This window comes from Sceloporus undulatus, chromosome 4 (assembly GCF_019175285.1).
Source record: "Sceloporus undulatus isolate JIND9_A2432 ecotype Alabama chromosome 4, SceUnd_v1.1, whole genome shotgun sequence".
In the NCBI taxonomy this organism is placed as follows: domain Eukaryota; kingdom Metazoa; phylum Chordata; class Lepidosauria; order Squamata; family Phrynosomatidae; genus Sceloporus; species Sceloporus undulatus.
The window spans coordinates 76585447-76603569 of record NC_056525.1 but is presented as its reverse complement, the minus strand read 5'-3'; the positions used below and the strand labels follow the sequence as shown (position 1 = coordinate 76603569).

The 18123-nt window shown below is 40.6% G+C and overlaps 1 protein-coding gene across 1 annotated transcript in view; it reads right to left on the bottom strand.

Annotated features, from left to right (window-relative positions):
• The window catches only part of LOC121930132 (vitamin D3 hydroxylase-associated protein-like), a 39599-nt gene that overhangs the window by 7038 nt on the left and 14438 nt on the right, over nucleotides 1–18123 (bottom strand). Inside the window, exons 7-13 of the mRNA XM_042466358.1 lie at nucleotides 17837–17961; nucleotides 16309–16434; nucleotides 14290–14387; nucleotides 13636–13735; nucleotides 7180–7223; nucleotides 4295–4334; nucleotides 1925–2033 (exon numbers count right to left, since the gene is read on the bottom strand). Coding sequence (XP_042322292.1) covers nucleotides 1925–2033; nucleotides 4295–4334; nucleotides 7180–7223; nucleotides 13636–13735; nucleotides 14290–14387; nucleotides 16309–16434; nucleotides 17837–17961 — 642 coding nt within the window. The remainder of the gene's footprint in view (nucleotides 1–1924; nucleotides 2034–4294; nucleotides 4335–7179; nucleotides 7224–13635; nucleotides 13736–14289; nucleotides 14388–16308; nucleotides 16435–17836; nucleotides 17962–18123) is intronic.

The following is an 18123-nucleotide window of genomic DNA, read 5'->3' as shown; positions in this document are numbered from 1 at the left end:
GAGAGAGAGAGAGAGAGAGAGAGAGAGAGAGAGAGAGAGAGAGAGAGAGTCTGGCCTCCAAGATCTGTTCTATAGCTGTGGCTTCATACCTGTGGTTTACCAGAGGTTTTAGACCTCAACTCCCACAATACTTCACAATTGGCCAATCTGGCTGGAATTTCTGGGGGCTGAGGTCCAAAGTACCTGGATGACCAAACACTGTTCTGCACTCTTCTTCTTGCTAGATGAATGAAAACGTCACTCTCATACACATGATGAAATACCTTCATTGCCAGTTTATCCTGACCATCAATATCCTTCACACTTTTCTTTTCCTACTTCTCTGGGTTGTTGTGGTCAGAAAGGGCTAATACCCAACAGCTTCCTGCATATGTCGTGTACCAGCATCAGTTTCAGCTAAGCTCAAAACATGCTAGCCCTAACTGTTTAACTTCCCTCATCTTGCAGTCAGCCCCCCTCTCTTGAGCACAGAGATAAAGATGAGGCTGTTTACCTGGATTTTGTCCTTCACTGAATGATGAGTAATGGAGAAAGCTTTGTGTTTTGTATCTATGTTTGCTAGTTTATCTGTGAGCTTGTCCAAGGGAAGGTTATTTCAGTGGAAAACATTATTAACCCATGTTTACCTTAATAAACCTGTTAGGAATGTCAAATCTGACTGCAAAAACTTTGATCATCCTAAAGAATTGTCTTTTGCATACAAGATTGCTTGATTTATGGAATATGAAAGGCTCAGGAAAGTTATTTCTTTGAATATATATATATTTCAAAACTAGCTGAACAGTGTATCATGAAGCCTGGGTACTCAGCTGGCACTGCCTTTCTCCCAGAGAACCACCTATCAGTTTGAGGGCTTCCAGAACTTTAGGGTGACCAGAAGACAAGTGGCCAAATTTAAGGAAAAAGAAGTAAAGTGTACAGTCTCGACCTGCATGAGTGTAGGCTTGCCATAACCCGGTTGCAACTGGGTTTTTCCTGGTTTTGGCTGCACCTGCCCGGTCACGGCACGGGTGCAGCCAAAAACTGGGAAAAGCCCGGTTGCAGCGGGGTTGCAAGGCAACCCTGGGGCCTCGCTGCCCTCCTCCTCCTCCCCCGCGCATGGCCGCACAGAGGAAAAGGAGGGCAGCGAGGCCTGGGGCGGAGGAGGCTGCAGGGAGGCGGCGCCTCTTGGGCGCAGCCGCACCAACCTCCCCGCCTCCCTGCAGCCTCCTCCCTCCTTCCTGGCCTCCACTGTGGCCAGGAACGCGGAGAGGCCGCGGTGATCGCCACCGGCCTCCTCCCCTCCTTCTGGTCCCACGGGCGGGAGGAACGAGGGGAGGCCTCGGCGATCGCCGCCGGCCTCCTCCCCTCCTTCTCTGGTCCCAGCGGGGGCCGGGAAGGGGGAGGCCTCGGCGATCGCCGCCGGCCTCCTCCCCTCCTTCCTGGTCCCAGGGGGGCCGGGAACGGGGAGGCCGCGGCAATCACGCCGGCCTCCTCCCCTCCTTCTGGTCCCAGCGGGGGCAGGAACGAGGGGGGCCGCGGCGATCGCCGCAAGCTCCTCCCCTCTTCCTGGTCCCAGCCGGGGGCCAGTAACGAGGAGAAGGCCCCGATCCTGGCCTCCGATCGCGGTGAGGCCCGGGGCCCAGGCGGGGAGGGAAAGCCTCCTTAGTGGAGCTTTCCCTCGCCGCTTGGCCTCCGCTCCCCGCCGCGATCGCCAGGGAAAATGTAGGACAAAAATTTCAAATGTAGGACACATTTTTGTGTGTCCTACATTTGAAATTTTTGTCCTACATTTTTCCCGGTTTTGAGGTCCGGCGCTATGGCAACCCTACATGAGTGGGACTTCACATCCAACTATACAACCCTGTTTGGAACATTCCAAGAATAGGGTACATCCAACATCAAATGATCAATCAGAGCAGAGAAAATCGTTAGTTATCAGTACCAAATAGCTTGCCAGCATATCCAAGGTTAAAGGCCGGTACCAAAGCTGGACAAAGTACAACATCCAACTTGAGCTTCCTCCATTCTGCAATGAATTCATCACGGTAAGCCTGGGAAGAAAGATAAGACAATAGCTATTATCTACCACCATAATAGGCCACTAACTACATATTAGTACCACTGAAGACAGAAATGTATGAAGACCCACATGTTTTAGATGCTGATCTGCAAAAAACCCTAAGAAACCAAACAGATCTCTAGTTCACCTAATAAGAGAGAAAAGCCTGAATTAGTGCTCAAGAATGTGTTCATTTCTAAAGGCACCAGAAAGCTGTGAGCTGTGAGACTCTTGGATAAAGAGGGAGTGAAAGATACTGGTGCTTGTATGCCTCTGTGTGTGTGCGCACGCATGCGCCTTCTGATTGCCTGTCAGCTTATGACAACCCCATGGATTTCACAGAGTTTTCTTAGGTAAGGTGTATGCAGGAAAGGCTTTCTTTCCTTTTAGATATATAGTACAGCACCTAGTATTAACTGGTGATCTCCCATCCAAGTATTAACCAGGACTGATCCTTCTTAGCTTCCAAGATCAGTCAAGATCTGGTGAGTTAGGGTTTTTAGGCTTCTCCTAGTTTTATGGCCTCACCACAATTCCTGCTTTCTTTTCCACAATTCTTACCACCACTTTTTCAGCCAACAGTGCCTTTTCATTAGCCCAATCTCAGACAAAATACCACACACATGCACACACGGGCACCCCAAACCTTACTTTCTGAACCCCGCTGAAAGTTAGAGTGGAAAAAAACAAGCAATTATGCCATTCGAGCAATAAGCTTGAAGGCCCAGTTCAAATTTAAACCTGAGCCCCTCAAAAGAAAAAGGCACCAGAATTCTAAGATTTACACGAAGTCCTATTCACAAATATTGCATTTATCAAACTGATTTCATAGTCTCTGAAAGCTTTCACTTCTGGCATTTGTCAAACAGTACATTATCTAAAATATCTGGGTATCATAGACAACTCAGTTTTTAAGAAAAGGAGTCACTGCAAGCTGTTCAGATCATGTTCCAGATAACAAAGTTTTCAAGATAGAAAATGGTATCTGCAGTCTATCTGTGCCATGCACTGGTTACTTTTATAGAATTACTGGTATACAGATCAGTAAAGACATGGCAAGCAGTAAAGCTTGCTTGACCGGGCTGGTTCTTTCAGCAGCCTATGTCTTACCCTAACCCTTGACAACAGGATGGTTATCAGAAAGATATCTTGGACTGCATCTGCACTGCAGAAATAATGTAGTTTGACACTGCTGTAACTGTCATGGGTCCATGGCTACAAATCCTGGGATTTGTAGTTTGTTGTTGCTCACCAGAGCTCTCTGACAGAGAAGGCTAAATATCTCACAAAATTACAAATCTCAGAATTCCATATAATTGAGCCATGGCAGTTAAAATTGTCCTTAGGTAAACTCATTAGCTCTTTTGGTTTTTCCTACCATCTGTATGCCGATGACACCCAGTTGTATCTTTCCACCCCTGATCTTTCTCCAAGGCTTGAACAGCAAGTTTCGTCTTGTCTCACAGCTGTCTCGCAGTGGATGCGCCATGTCTAAGACAGAGCTTCTTGTCTTTCCTCCTAAGCCCACCCTTCAACTCTCCTTTTCTGTCTCTGTGGACAACATTTCTATTCAACCAGTCCAGGAAGCCCCAGTCTTGGTTTCATCTTTGATTCTTCTCTGTCGTGTATCCCTCAGATCCAGACCACAGCCAAGGCTTGTAGATTCTTTTTGTACAACATTGCCAAAATCCGACCATATCTCTCCACCTCTACTGCCAAGATCCTGGTCCATGCCCTAGTGGTCTCACAACTTTCTAACCCTAGCACAGACTGAGTCCGTCTTAGGGTGCCCGTCTGTAACTGGCCAAAGATAGCCTTCATGTACAAAGGCCTAAAAGCATAATGCCTAAGAGCATAATGCCCTAATTCCTTCTCTGAAAACTACCAGTTGCCATTTCTGATACCCCCACAGGTAGATTTTCAGACATTTTTTTTAGTAAGTATCAAATTGTAATTGTAGAGTGTTATGGCTGGTGCTGCAGCTGCAGTTTTAGAGTAGGTGTAACTTCTCAAATAACATGTATATCCCAAATTAAATCATATTGGGCAATGATATACAAGATACTTTGCTAATAATCCTTAGCATGTACCTCTGGTCAGAAATAGGAAAATAAGAAGAATATATGCAAACTCTTCCCTTCACTTCTCACAAAGAGACTTTTATCTACAAGTTTCTCTCTAGGGAGCATCTGCTTCATGAAAATGGAAATCTTGGTTACTTTTCTCTGTCATATAATATGAAAACAAAATTACCATCCGGTCAACGTTGTTCTTCCAGAGGTTTTTCACTGACCTGGAAAATTTGCAAAATACATGCAAATGAACATTAATGATTCTGCAAAGATTTTTTTTAAAAGAAAATTAATTGAAGTTTTCCATATTGGTATTTCTAATATTTTAGTCGCTTCCATATAAATACAGTCCCATATTGAGTATAAATTAGTGCAACCATCTGAAAATATCTTCATAAGATATCAACTGAAGTCTTTTTTGAAGTCTTCTTCAGTTACTAGTCTTCAGTTCATCACAAACTTTTACTACTGCTGTATGTTCATTCAGGACATTCAAACATGTGTTCTTACAGTCCTATTGAAATTTCCATTTCATTAGCAATTAAATGCAACCTGTTCTAGTGTCACAACTGGGTGACCAGGCAACTGATAAACACATCTGAACCTTCAGTTACCACCAATGTCTCTGAGACAGCCTCTTATAGGTTAAGTTCTTATAAAATCAAAATATCCTTAAGTCCCCAGTAAGGTTAAAGGGAATTATACATTTTCTTGCTTCCAACTTTATATGAGGAATGTACAGGGTGTTTGGAAATTACGTTTACAATATTAGTTCTACATAGAATTGAAATTGCAAAGGTAATTTTTAGACATGTGTGCTGCTGCCCCCTCATGGATGGAACTTAACATAAAAGCTCTTTTCTTTTATCTTTGTTGTTGTTATGTGCCTTCAAGTCTTTTGCGACTTATGGTGACCCTAAGGCAGACCAGGAAATTGAAATACAGTGGGACCTTGTTATCTGCTGGGGTTTGGTTCCAGGATCCCCCATGGATAACAAAATCCGTGGATGCTCAAGTCCCATTAAATACAATGGCAGAGCTAAAATGGTATTCCTTATATAAAAAAGAAAATCAAAATTTGGAATTTATACTTTTTCTGAATATTTTCAAGCCGTGGATGCTTGAATTCATGGATAAAAAATTCGTGGATAAGGAGGGCCAACTGTAGTCAAAGATTTCCCACACCTTGGAGCAAATATTGACTTGAACTGAGACTGCAGTCAAGAAATAAAAAGACAAGGAATGGTAAGGACAGCTATTGAAGAACTAGATAAGACTTTAAAGTGTAAAGATATACAACTGAGCACTAAAGTTAGAATCATCCAAGCCATTGTTTTCCTCATCATCATATACAAATGTGTGAGCTAGACAATAAAGAAAGTGGAAAGGAAGAAAATTAACTCATTTGAGATGTGGTGCTGGAGAAGAGTGCTGAGGATACCATAGACAGCCAAAAAGAAAAATAAATGGATCCTAGAACTGATCAAGCCAGAACTATCCCTGGAAGCCAAAATGACAAAACTGAGGCTGTCGTACTTTGGCCACATCCTGAGAAAGCACAAGTCATTAGAAAAGACATTAATGCTAGGAGAGATAGAAGACAGTGGAAACAGAAGAAGACTGCAGACCAGATGGATAGACTCAGTCAAGGAGGTCATGGGCCTGAATCTGAAGGAGTCCAAGTAGACCACAAGTTGAACATGAGTCAACAGTGTGATGCAGCAGCTAAAAAGGCCAATGCAATTTAAGGCTGCATCAATAAAAGTATAGTGTCTAGATCAAGAGAAGTAATAGTGCCACTGTATTCTGCTCTGGTCAGGCCCCACCTGGAATATTGTGTCCAGTTCTGGACACCACAATTCAAAAAGGACATTGAGATACTGGAGCGTGTCCAGAGGAAGGTGACTAAAATGGTGGAAGGTCTGGAAATCTTGCCCTATGAAGAACGACTCAAGGAGCTGGGGATGTTTAGCCTGGAGAAGTGAAGGTTAAGAGGTGATATGATAGCCCTGTTTAAATATTTGAAAGGATGTCATATTGAGGAGGGAGCAAGCTTGTTTTCTGTTGCTCCAGAGAACAGGACCCGCAACAATGGATGCAAGCTACAGGAAAAGAGATTCCACCTCAACATTAGGAAGAACTTCCTGACAGTAAGGGCTGTTTGATAGTGGAACACACTCCCTCAGAGTGTAGTGGAGTCTCCTTCCTTGGAGGTCTTTAAGCAGAGGCTAGATGGCCATCTGTCGGGAACGCTTTGATTTGGATTTCCTGCATGGCAGGGGGTTGGACTGGATGGCCTGTGCGGTCTCTTCCAACTCTATGATTCTATGATTCTATGACCCAAGCAAAGCAGTGGAGAAAAGGGGTTTTTGGAGATGTGTCATTCATAGATTCACCATGAGTTGGGGTCAACTTGAGGGCAAAAACAACTTTATGGGGTTTTCTGGGGCTGAGAGTGTATGACTCACCCAAAGTCACCCAGTAAGTTTCCATGGCTGAGCAGGATTCAAATACTGATTGCCCAGAATCCCAGTTCAACTCCCAAACCACTACAATGTGGCTATAAAACAACAATATAGTGGGATTGCATCCAAGTGGCATCTTATGCATGTATGTACTGTATAAGTTCCTTTACACATGTGGTTGTACTTTTTTGGGTGATGTGCAACATGCATATTAAGATGAAGGTTGCAATAGTAAAGCATATGGTGTCACTGCATATTATTTATTGCATTATTGAGCATGGTTGAGCATTCTACATCCATGTCAAATGCACATTTGTTTGTTCAGTGTCACAATTCTGTGATAAAGTGATGTAGTATAACTGTGACATAACTCCATGGGTGTAAACTTTCACTACATCTCCTTGATTGTAGCCAAGCATTATCCCTTATTATGACATCATAGCAATAAAAAGATTGTGGCATAGACTAGAGCAAATTTCAGTCACTTTGGTTTAATGTTGTTTTTATATACCATGTATTCCTATGAAGCGCATGATATAAATAGAATTAAATAAATTAACAGCATTGTTAAATAATTATAAATGATATAAAATTGTCTTACCCTACACCAAGGAGGGCATGTAGATGTCGAGAGATTCTTGGAAACTGAAACAAAATATTGCATTAGGGATCCAGATGGCTGCTGATGGCAAGTCATGTTGTTATTGTTGTTGTTGTTGTTGCGTGCCTTCAAGACATTTCTGACTTATGGTAACCATAATAAGGTCAACCTATTATGGGGTTTTCTGGGCAAGGCTAATTCAGAGGGCTACTGCATTCCCCTGAGGCTGAGAGGTCATCCAGTGGGCATCATGGCTGAGTGGTGAACTGTACCATGGTCTCCAGAGTTCAAGTCCAGTACTTAAACCACTACACTGTGCTGGTTCTCATAGCTCAACCTAAATGTATCATTGACTGCCAGTGGATCTGCCACTGTGAGGATGGCAAAATCACTTTTGATTTTCATGCTCCGTCTTCTACAGCTGCTCCAAGTTGAATGGGAGCCATTAAAGTGTATATTATGATGCTCTAATTGTGTAGTGTGAAAAAGCCCCGTGTGTGTGTGTGTGTGTGTGTGTGCGTGCGTGTATTACTTCAAGTGTATCCCTAGATTCTATCTGCAACTCCATCTGTCCCTTTCCTGGAGAGAAGATCCTGGAGCTGTATCAGAAATTGCCATGAGCCAGTGCAGACTACACACTTCAAACTATTACACCTCAACTTATAAAAATATAGAGTGTGACTTTACATAGAATTTACTTGTAAACCACTTCAGGGAGAAATAATATGAATGAATAAATCTGTTTCTCTCTCACATAAACACACACTGTGTTTATTTATAACTCCAAATTTATATCTGAGCTGTTCTTCTGCGCTGCATAATTTTCCATGACCACTCATATGGGGTCTCAGATATGGATGATAGAACATTCACACTGAGATGCACATTTCACCCAAATCTGATTACGATTCCATTTTGAGGATGAGAGTTGGTGGGGGACCAGATATGGGGAACAGGTGCATGCTAGCACAGAGCCTCAAAGGCCAGTTCTTGCCCCTCTGTCATGAAAGTATCAATTTTACATCTTCTAAGATTTGTTGTAAGAAAAAGCACACCTCTTCTTGGACAATTGTAAGGCTTGCAGTGCATTTCTGAGAAATAAAAATTCATACAAAACCATGTATGCATTTTTTAATGCAAAGGGCTAAAACGTGTTTGTTCTTGTGCTTGTATATCTTCAAGTCATTTCCAATTTATCACTGCCCTATGTAAAACCTATCACATTATGTTTTCTTTTGTTTGTGCAAGATTTGTTCAAAGACAGGGGTTTTCTTTGCTTCCCTTTGAGGCTGAGAGAGTGTGACTTGCCAATGATCACCCAGTGGGTTTCCATGGCTGATTGGAGATCTGTCTCCCAGATTCCTAGTCCAGCATTCAAGCCATTACTCCACACTGGCTCTCCTACAATTCAGGGAGGAATGATCTGCAAATCTGTTTTAATCAATGGGAAAATGCATACAAAAATTTCAACATGAGAAAGAAAATGAATAAAAGCTGCAACAGTATTTCCCAATGAACAGGTGGAGGGGATGGGACTGCCAGCAAATGGTGGGGTAAATTAGCTTTGGGAGAAGCTTGGGTAACCTTTGGACTGAGACACAAATATGTTCTGTTGTTGGCTGTTTATCGATCCATTTCCTGTATTCCTATGTACTGTATATGTATTATCCTACTTGTGATTATGTATTTTCTCTGGATAATGATTAACCATCCATTATGAAGCCTTGCCCTCCCTCCAGTCCATCTGCCTTGGTCCAGACCTCGGAGGTTGAGAGGAACTGCTGGACCTCTTACCCTTTCCCTCCACCACTCCCTTCTCCTTCTGTGTCATGTCTTTTTAGATTGTAAGCCTGAGGGCAGGGAACCGTCTAACTAAAAAGATTGCATGTACAGCGCTGTGTAAATTTACAGCGCTTCATAAATAAAGGTTAATAATAATAATAATAATAATATACTAGTACTAACTGGGAGAACTCCAGGTTCTTGGTTAATTAAGAGGGTTTTATTTAGAAAATATGCATGAGCTATATAGGGATGTATAACAGCAGGATTTTTTTTTTGAAGAAACATAAAAGAATTGAGACAGAGTCCTTTCTCCTCCCTTCCTCCTTATTGATAAGTCTTTTGGTTTCAAATAACATGATGCCACCACTACTGCATTGCAGTAAATATCTGAATAGCTGGCAAGCAAATACTGGGCAGAGCAATGAGTGAGTAGCAATGAGTTCTTGGAGGGTAGATTTGTACACAGCTTGCCCTACATCCCTTAAACTTCCTTATAGTTTTTCCCAGGGGTGATACATGAAACTAAAATTTCAGTGCCAGTTCAGTTATGTCTGAGGAATGCAGGCTGTGTAGATATTCATCTTGTCCTTTGCCTCAGGCCTGCTCAAAAAGTCTCAGTTGGGACATTTTCTCATATCCTCTCTGTCATGTTTATCTTTGAAGGCAAAATGCTTCATCATACTGATGGGGGTAATTCATTTCTAATGTCTAATTTGATTATATCGTTCATAGACAGCCACTTATTGAGAGAGAGAGAGAGAGAGAGAGAGAACAGATGCACTCAGTTTTCCCAATGAAATGAATAGAACTTCATCACTTGCAACCATAACTGGAATGTGTCTATATTTGTTGTTGTTTTTGTTGTTTTTGCTAACTGTGTCAGCTCATGATAAAATAAATGTTTTGTGACCTCAAGACTTATTGGGAGACCCAGGAAGAAACCCTCAAGCCTATAAAACTGTTAGAGGAAAAGTACAAGATTTGTGGCAATATTGCATTTTCTGTGTATCCACTTTGCCTTTAACCCTATCATTTTTTATTTATTTATTTATTTTTTAGAATAGGGTCATAAAAAAAGCAGCATATGAAAACTGGATACCAGCTGTATCAAGGTCATTATTCTTAGATTATGATTTTCCACCTTGGTTATTCCGCTTTATAGGGAAGGCAGCTAGAACTTGATTTCAGTTTACAAGAAAGACGGAGGCGACAGAGCTCTAAATGAAACAGTCATTCTGAGATAGCTTACAAGAGGAAACAATCAAATATACAAGTTCATATTATGATTCTGCTGCAGCTTTGAAGAAAATGAAACATGTTTTTTTCTAAAGATCCAAAGCCAGTCTCTGATTTAAATATAACAATAGCAATCAATGCAAATAGCAAGTCACAAGCATTCTCTAAGAATACGCAGTTAGAGAACGTGTAAGCAATCTCATTTTCAGATGTATAACAAAGGCTTCAGCACATTTCCAAGGACACTAGAGTAGGCCTGCACATTTATTCCTGGCAACCAAGGAATCTAGATAGGCATTTTTGGAATATTGGACAAAAATATCAAAGTAAATTTGTTTTGTTTTTCTGTATTGCATCTTGAAAAACCTTGATCTAGCAATAAGTCCACATCCTATTATCTACAGGCCAATTCTATTTATATCTACTCAGTTGTAAGCAAAATTAAGTTCGAGGGAACTTATTCCTAGCTAAATATGTACAGGACTGCAGACCTAAACCTGTGGCTCATTAACAGAATTTGGAAAAGTAACATTTTTGGACTACAACTCCAGGAGTCCTGTCAGTGGAAGGTTCTGGGAATTGTAACCAAAAAGCAACATTTCAAGCTAGCTTGATAAATACACATGCACACAGACACTGCCCCATCTTTATGCTTCTTTATCAAATTATTGTCTTTTCATGAACTTATACCAATTTACCTCCAAAAATCAAAATCAAACCTTTGAGTATAAGGATCTTCATTCATCAGACAGCATAGGACTGAGGTAATTTGATCTGTCTTCCCCACCTGGACTGAGTTTCTAGGCATTGAATAAGATTTACCTCAAGGAGGTCCTTCAGCTATCTAGCTGTCTTTGTGATTTGTCATCCAAGTGCTGCAAATGTGCTTGTCTACACTGATCAAAAACACACCCCAAAACCCTGTACTGACGTCTCAGTTTCCACGAGCTGGACACATGACATTCTTGGAGATTCACAGGGAAGACATTGTTAATTCACAGGGAATGTGGTTCAGAGGGATTTAATTTCTAAAAAATTAGCTTTTATCCTGAACATTTAAAAAGAAAATCAGATTTTCTTGTGTGTAGCTAGTATACCAAGGTGTTTTTAGTGGATGGGACTGCTTGGGTTCAGCAAGCCTGGTGTTTGTCACCATGTTTTTCTATTTCAATGTATGGTCAGCCATGCAATCAGCAGTGAGGGACCTGTTCATGCTACCTCATTTTCTTCCCCCACCTGAGTGTCATATTTGTTACTATTCCCACTCTCTAATCCTCTGCCTGATCATGCACTTATTTGCCTGTGTAGAGCTCCATGCTCTCCTCCCTAATCCTCCCACATCATTCTCTCACTCACTTGTGAAGAGATCTGCAGTGTATTTATGGGAGGGGATTGGGAGAGAGGGAGTGCATGAGATCTCTGCACAAGCGAGATCAGAGGGAAGAAAGCATTTGCACACTCTATTCACTGTAGTAAAAACAGAGATGACACAGTGCTGATCAGAGGGGGCAAGTATCAGTGGGAGAGTAAAAAAAGTGAAAAAATATGACACTCAATGAGGGGGGGAATCGTAGCCTAATCTAGCCACTCACCACTGATCTCATGGCTGAAAATTTTCATAAATAATAGATAAATAAAATATACTTTTATTTGTTATTTTTTCATTGTGTGTGTGCACGTGTGCATACATTTAAAATTCCCTCTCTCACTCACTGGGATGGCAAAGGGACAAAAGGGATTAGAAGGGGAAGCATTCAACCAGAGTACAAGGTGGTGTAATTGACATGCAAACAATAAGTTGATGCATGCTGAGAAGGCAACAAAAAAGATGGAGCAAAGTGAGTTTACCAGGGAGAAATGTGTGGCCAGTTAGCTTGATGTCATCTCACTGCGCCTGTCAGTTTGTGGCATTAACAGGTGTCTGCAGAGGCATTGTGGACCAGGAAAATGTGAGGTGAGGCCAATATTTTTGGCCAGTGTTGACAAGCCCAAGAATTCCTAAGCTATACTCCTTGCCATTGGCATACAACCTCTTAGTGAAAAAGCTTACATTCCCTGATATATTCCAGGTGACCAACAAACATCATGTTGTTGATCTCTGTTAATTTGACTTCTTTGTACCTAGCTCCCCTTCTGGGGTTTGCTACTCCTCCTTCTTTTCCAAATGAACAAGGGAAAAGAGGTGTGAAAGCCTTTTCAGTTGTACTTCTAGGTTCTGTTTGGACCCAAATTAACTGTAGATCACATGGTACTTGCTAACTCCAGCTTGTAATGTGGCTCCCTTCCCTTCCCTCTGAGAAAGGAACCTACATTATGTCAACTCAGACAGTGGGAATTCCATTCAGGGTGGGACTTAGAAGGGTTGACCCTTGCATACAGGCCTCCATGGTTTGAATCATTTCCTGCCCACAAAATATAGGGTGAACACCACAAAGAGGCAGGTGAAACCAAAAGACTTACCCCATTTGAAACTAAAAGACTTATCAAGAAAGAGGAATGAGGAAGATTGAAGAACGACTTCCATTCTCAGTTATGTTGCATTTCTCCAACATTTATTCACATTTTTCTACTGTTGACATTTGTACGAATTTCCCCCATTGATTAAAACAAATTTGTACATCCTTTTTCTCAATTGTATGAGAGCTAGTGAGATGTAGTGTTTTGAGATTTGGACAAGAAATCAAGGAAACAAGAGTTCAAATCTCCACTCGGCCATGAAAATTCATTCAAGAACCTTGGGCAAGTCGGATCTTTTCAGCCTCACTGGGAGGCAAAGACAACCCCTTTCTGAACACATCTTGCCAAGAAAACGCCATGAAAAGTTTGCCTTAGGGACCACGATTACTTGAAGGAGCATGATAACAATCACATTTTAGCCATTGCACCCAAGGCAAACTAACTTGGCTATCCTAGAGCTTGCAAAAGTTTCTCTTTTTTTGACTACAACTTCCAGAATTCCTCAGCAAACATGGTCACGTGTTCATGGAGTCATGATCCAAAGAAGGAACTTTTCCGAGCTCTGATTGCCACCAATATGTAAGTACAGTGTTACCCCGGGTTACGAAAATAATTCGTTCCGCCGCCGCTTTCATAACCCGAAAGGCTTTCGCAAGCCGAAACCCCATAGCCGCTAATGGGGAAAAGCCGCGATTTGGTGCGAAAAAGCGCCGAAAAGCACCAAAATTTCTTTCGTAACCCGAAATAACCTTCGTATCCCGGAACAGTTTTTTTCAATTGGATTTTTTCGTAACCCGGAAATTTCGTAAGGCGGCGCATTCGTATCCCGGGGTAACACTGTATAAGAGCAAGATATGTAAATGTGGCAGAACAATATTTAAGCTGTGACCAAAACAGTTACTACTGTCTTCAGAAGAGCAGTATGGTACATGTGGAAAATATCTCTTCCTGAATTTGTTACCTGTCTAGGAGACTCACCACAGGTGTTAAAATGAAAGCTAGAATCCTCTTCAGCAGATTTGGCAGTCTGTAACAACGTATCTGGTTTGTCCAAGTGGAATCCACAAACTCTCCATCACTGGAATGGAGAAGAGAGAAAACAAACAGGTAATTCCACAGCAAAGTATCTGGTGTGTAAGACAGTGGTTGGTCCATTTTCAGGAGGAGGAAACAAAGAGGTGAATATTGTTTGCCACAGTGGCAACAGCATTTGATTATTTGAAGTATCTTGCATTTATTGCATCTTATTTTGTGACTGGTCACTGGAAAGTAAACACATTTTGTAACTATGATTTCTGAGACTCAACTATTTCTCCCCACCCACCAACACACATCCAATACACATTTGTTTCTCTTTTTTAGGATCAGAGGAAAGCTTCCATAGAAACCACAAAGGTCACTGGAGAGGTGTTCTGAAATCAGATCTAGCCATTTAAGACTGGAATGCAAACAACAGTTTTGGAGAGGGGACCATTTCTGTTCTGTCTACAGCCCTTGCAATATGTTCTTGGAATCTTGCGACTATGGTTTTAGTTGTAGAAAGAGAATAAGAAAAAACAGTCTTTGGAGATCTAAAGTACAATTACTTATATTTTAGTAGACATAATACTATTTGCTAAGAAATTTACTTACAACTTTTCCACTAAGGTGGAAGTTCCATCAGCAAAGAGTCCTTTAGTGAAGAGCTCATCCACCAAAAAATCAATTCGTGGGGGAGTGAAGGGTAAAAGCTGATAATTAAAAAACAAGATCAACATTCAAAAGGAACATAAAGGGTATAACAGATATGCACAGTTATCATCCCACCTTTACATATCTGTGTGTGTGTGTAATGGAGAAAAAATGAAAGTAGAATCTAGGTTTTGCCTAATTATATGTTTTCTCTAAGTCTATTAGATTTTTTTCTGTTCAGTAGACAAATGACATCCCATTACTACACTGATAATCTTATTGTGCAAATAAACTGACATAAGCAGATTGCTATTTTTATTTTACCAAACTGACAGATACCAAGAGTTTCAAGTTTTAAGGGATCAGAAAAAACCAACAATACATTCTTGAAAGAAAAAATATAACCAGATCTCTACTTTTTTCTTGCTCCACAAAATATTCATTTACTTCACAAGCAAAAAAGGAGATACAAACAGAAGTCTGAACAAGTAACAAAAATCATTGGTTTACTAGAGGTCTGGTAGAGATGCAAAACATTTAATGGGGCAAAACTGGAAATTAAATTTTAGCCTGCAGTTGAAGACTGGTAGGAAGGAATATTAAGTGTAGCTACGGACTAGAGATGTAAATCCTTGGTAACATCATCCTTACATATGAGGATGAATAATTATTACATTTTTCTCCCTGCTTTAGGGGAAAATAAATATACCTTTGCAGTACTCATCCTATATTATAATGCCCAAAGTGCTGCTAAGGAATTATTCTGTGTAGAAAACAAATGGGTCTTTTTGCACAAAAATCCCTTTTTCTGAGCGGAAAAGAAGTATTTTGTGTACAAAATGGTTGCGTGTGTGTGTGTGTGTGTGTGTGTGTGTGTGCAAGAAGCCAGTTTAATTTTTTAATTTATTTGATTTATATCCCACCTTTCTTCCAATATAGGATCCAAAATAGCTTACAACATAAAACAAGACAAAAAAGCTAAAATAATATATAGTGTAAAGTTTAGTAAACAGAAACAGCAAAAAAAGAACCCGTTTGTGTTCTAAGTGTTCTATTCATAACATTTTGGGATGTTTAAATACTGGGAGAAAAATGCACAATATTATGTACTGGTTTATTGTTCTTCTTGTCAGGGTTATCTGGTAGTCAGGAAACCCTTTTTAGAAACCTAGAAATGAATAATAACAATAAATATTATTTTCATTCCTACCACAGACTTACGTGAAGCAACCCAAATGCCCAAGAGATATTACTGTTGCGGCCAGGTACCTGCCCAGAGGTATTCTTGAAAATTAAGCCATTATTGAGGGCTAAGCAACACATCTTTATTATGCAAGTTGCTCTGGATTTTCACACATTCTCATCAATATTTAATTTCCTACACAAATTTGCAGCTATTCGTTCTGCCTCTGCCAAAAATGCACATTCATGAAATCCATGTGAATCAGATGGACAATTGCATGCTCCATAATATGCATCCTTGCAGATACTCTAATTAAGACCATGGTTCCTTTTTCTAAAGAATTTGAGGAGTTTTGGGGGGAGTTAAAATAGTCTAAATTCCTCTGAATTGCAAGTGTAGGGATCACATTCTGTTCAAATAGAATATGGAGTATTTTAACCATGTAGACAAGAACTTAGACTAGAAAGGTTGTGTAGGATATGATGAAGTCTTCTCTTGCTCCCTTGTCACCTTATCCCTTTCTCCTACCCCTATTTTTCTTCATTTTTTTCCTTATCTCTGCATTGCTCACTGCATCGTTCAGCTGTCAATTGGTATTTTATATAGCATTATATATAACTATAAAAAATAGTGTCTTTGATATCAATAGTTGTGCATAATAGATGTTTATTGATATATGTCTCTTACAGGTGGTAAAAAACCCCAAATCCAATTGCAATAATGATAACAAAATAGATAAATGCATCATAGAGTAAAACAAGGTTTTTAAAAAGGCTCTCAACGAGCACAGAACTTACCGTATGCCCTGCTTCCTGTAGGAGTTTTCTAGTTTCCTGCACAGCTCGTCTCATGCTGGGAGATGGCATGAAATAGCCATCGTCATCGTAATATCCAATGCGGAGGGGCCTGGAACTAGAGTAAATCTGCAGAGATGTGGATGTCTGTTTAGTAGTGGTTCATTGGGTTAGTGAAATGAAAAATTCCCCAGATGTTCCTAGCTCTTCACAGCTCACCCAGTGCCCACGGCCAAGGGTATCCCATATCTTCCCATAGGAATGTCTATATTGCAACGGCGGGGAAAAGTTAATTTTGGGTTATAGTGCCTAGAATTCTCAAGATGAAGATTCTGAGAGTTATAGTCCAAAATTATTTCCCCCAGCTCTCCCATATCATAAGCCAAGATATTTACCAGAGGTCCTTTTCAGAGCCCAAGCCCCATTTGTTATGCACTAAGTTACTGTAAGAAGGAGTCTTTTCATAATGTTGCCCCATTTTTAGAATAGATGCTGTCCATATGTCTACCTTGATATAGTCTTTCAATAACAGGACTTTCCATTTTCCAGTTATTTTCCCAATAGCATTTCCATTTTCCCAGACCTCTTGACATAATATTTTCTACCTCTGCTGCTGCTTTTTTAAAACATATTTCTTTATATTTATACTATTAGTATGTGATGGGATGTTTTTAATTATTGTGTTTCTTTAAGTCTCTATACATATTCATTTGAAGAGCAGAACATAAATCTACCTCCAGGCTTAGCAAAATGACTTCTTTGGACTACAACTTCCAGAATCCCACAGCCAACATGTTATTCACCATACTGGCTGGACTGTTCCATGATCTACAGTCCAAAACAGTCACTTTTACCAAGCTCTGAATCCCTGAAACAAATACTGTGTAAAAACTGAGCTAATATGACCATCACTATATATAGTCCTTGCCACATGCACACACATACATACACATAAGTTTGAAAAGAAACCAAAACACTAACACTCTAGCTGAAATACAAGAAGTGACAAGTAATTGTCCCTGACTCCTTCTATGGGAAACAGAACTGACTAGATTCACTTGTGAACCTTTAGAGTTCTGAACTATTTGGTTAACTAATTCTTACAAATTCTCTTTGCTATAAAAATAGTGACATCCACTCTGACTTACTGGCCTTGTCCTTCTAATTTGAAGATGGGATTTTACTTTACATTTCAGAACCCTGGCATTTGCACAACCCCTCACTTTGTTTGTGGATACCAAGCTTCCATTCCCAAACTTGCCATTCTTTCCTTGACTGATATCACTAGCTGAGGCTAAGACTGAAGCCCCAATACAATATTAAATATCTACAGATGCACAGGTATGTACTTATAGCTCTTTGCTTGACCAATTCAGCAGTCACATAAATTGTAACACCTCTCTCCCCACACCTCCAGGAATAACCATAGGAGGGCATAAACATTCATTATACATCAACCATCTGGAAAGAATAATCAGAAGAATATCTTCAACCTTCCCCTCCATAGCATTCCTAAATCCAGTTCTATTACCTCTTCATTGAAAGGGAGTGGTGGCACAGATGGATCCAGGTGAAACAACTCATCACAGAGAAGGGCCCTCATGCACAGAACCAGACCATCCACATCTCTTGCCATTGGGCCAGGCACAGAGATGACTGGAAGGAAAGAGAGAAAACACTGAACAAGGGGAAGGAGACACTGATGTGGCTTTGATGCTGCAATAAGTATGGACTGCATGACTCAGCTGAAGCAATTGCCTCCCATTCATTAGGTTTTTGGCCTGCCTAATAGTGCCCTTAAACCAGTGGTTCCCAACC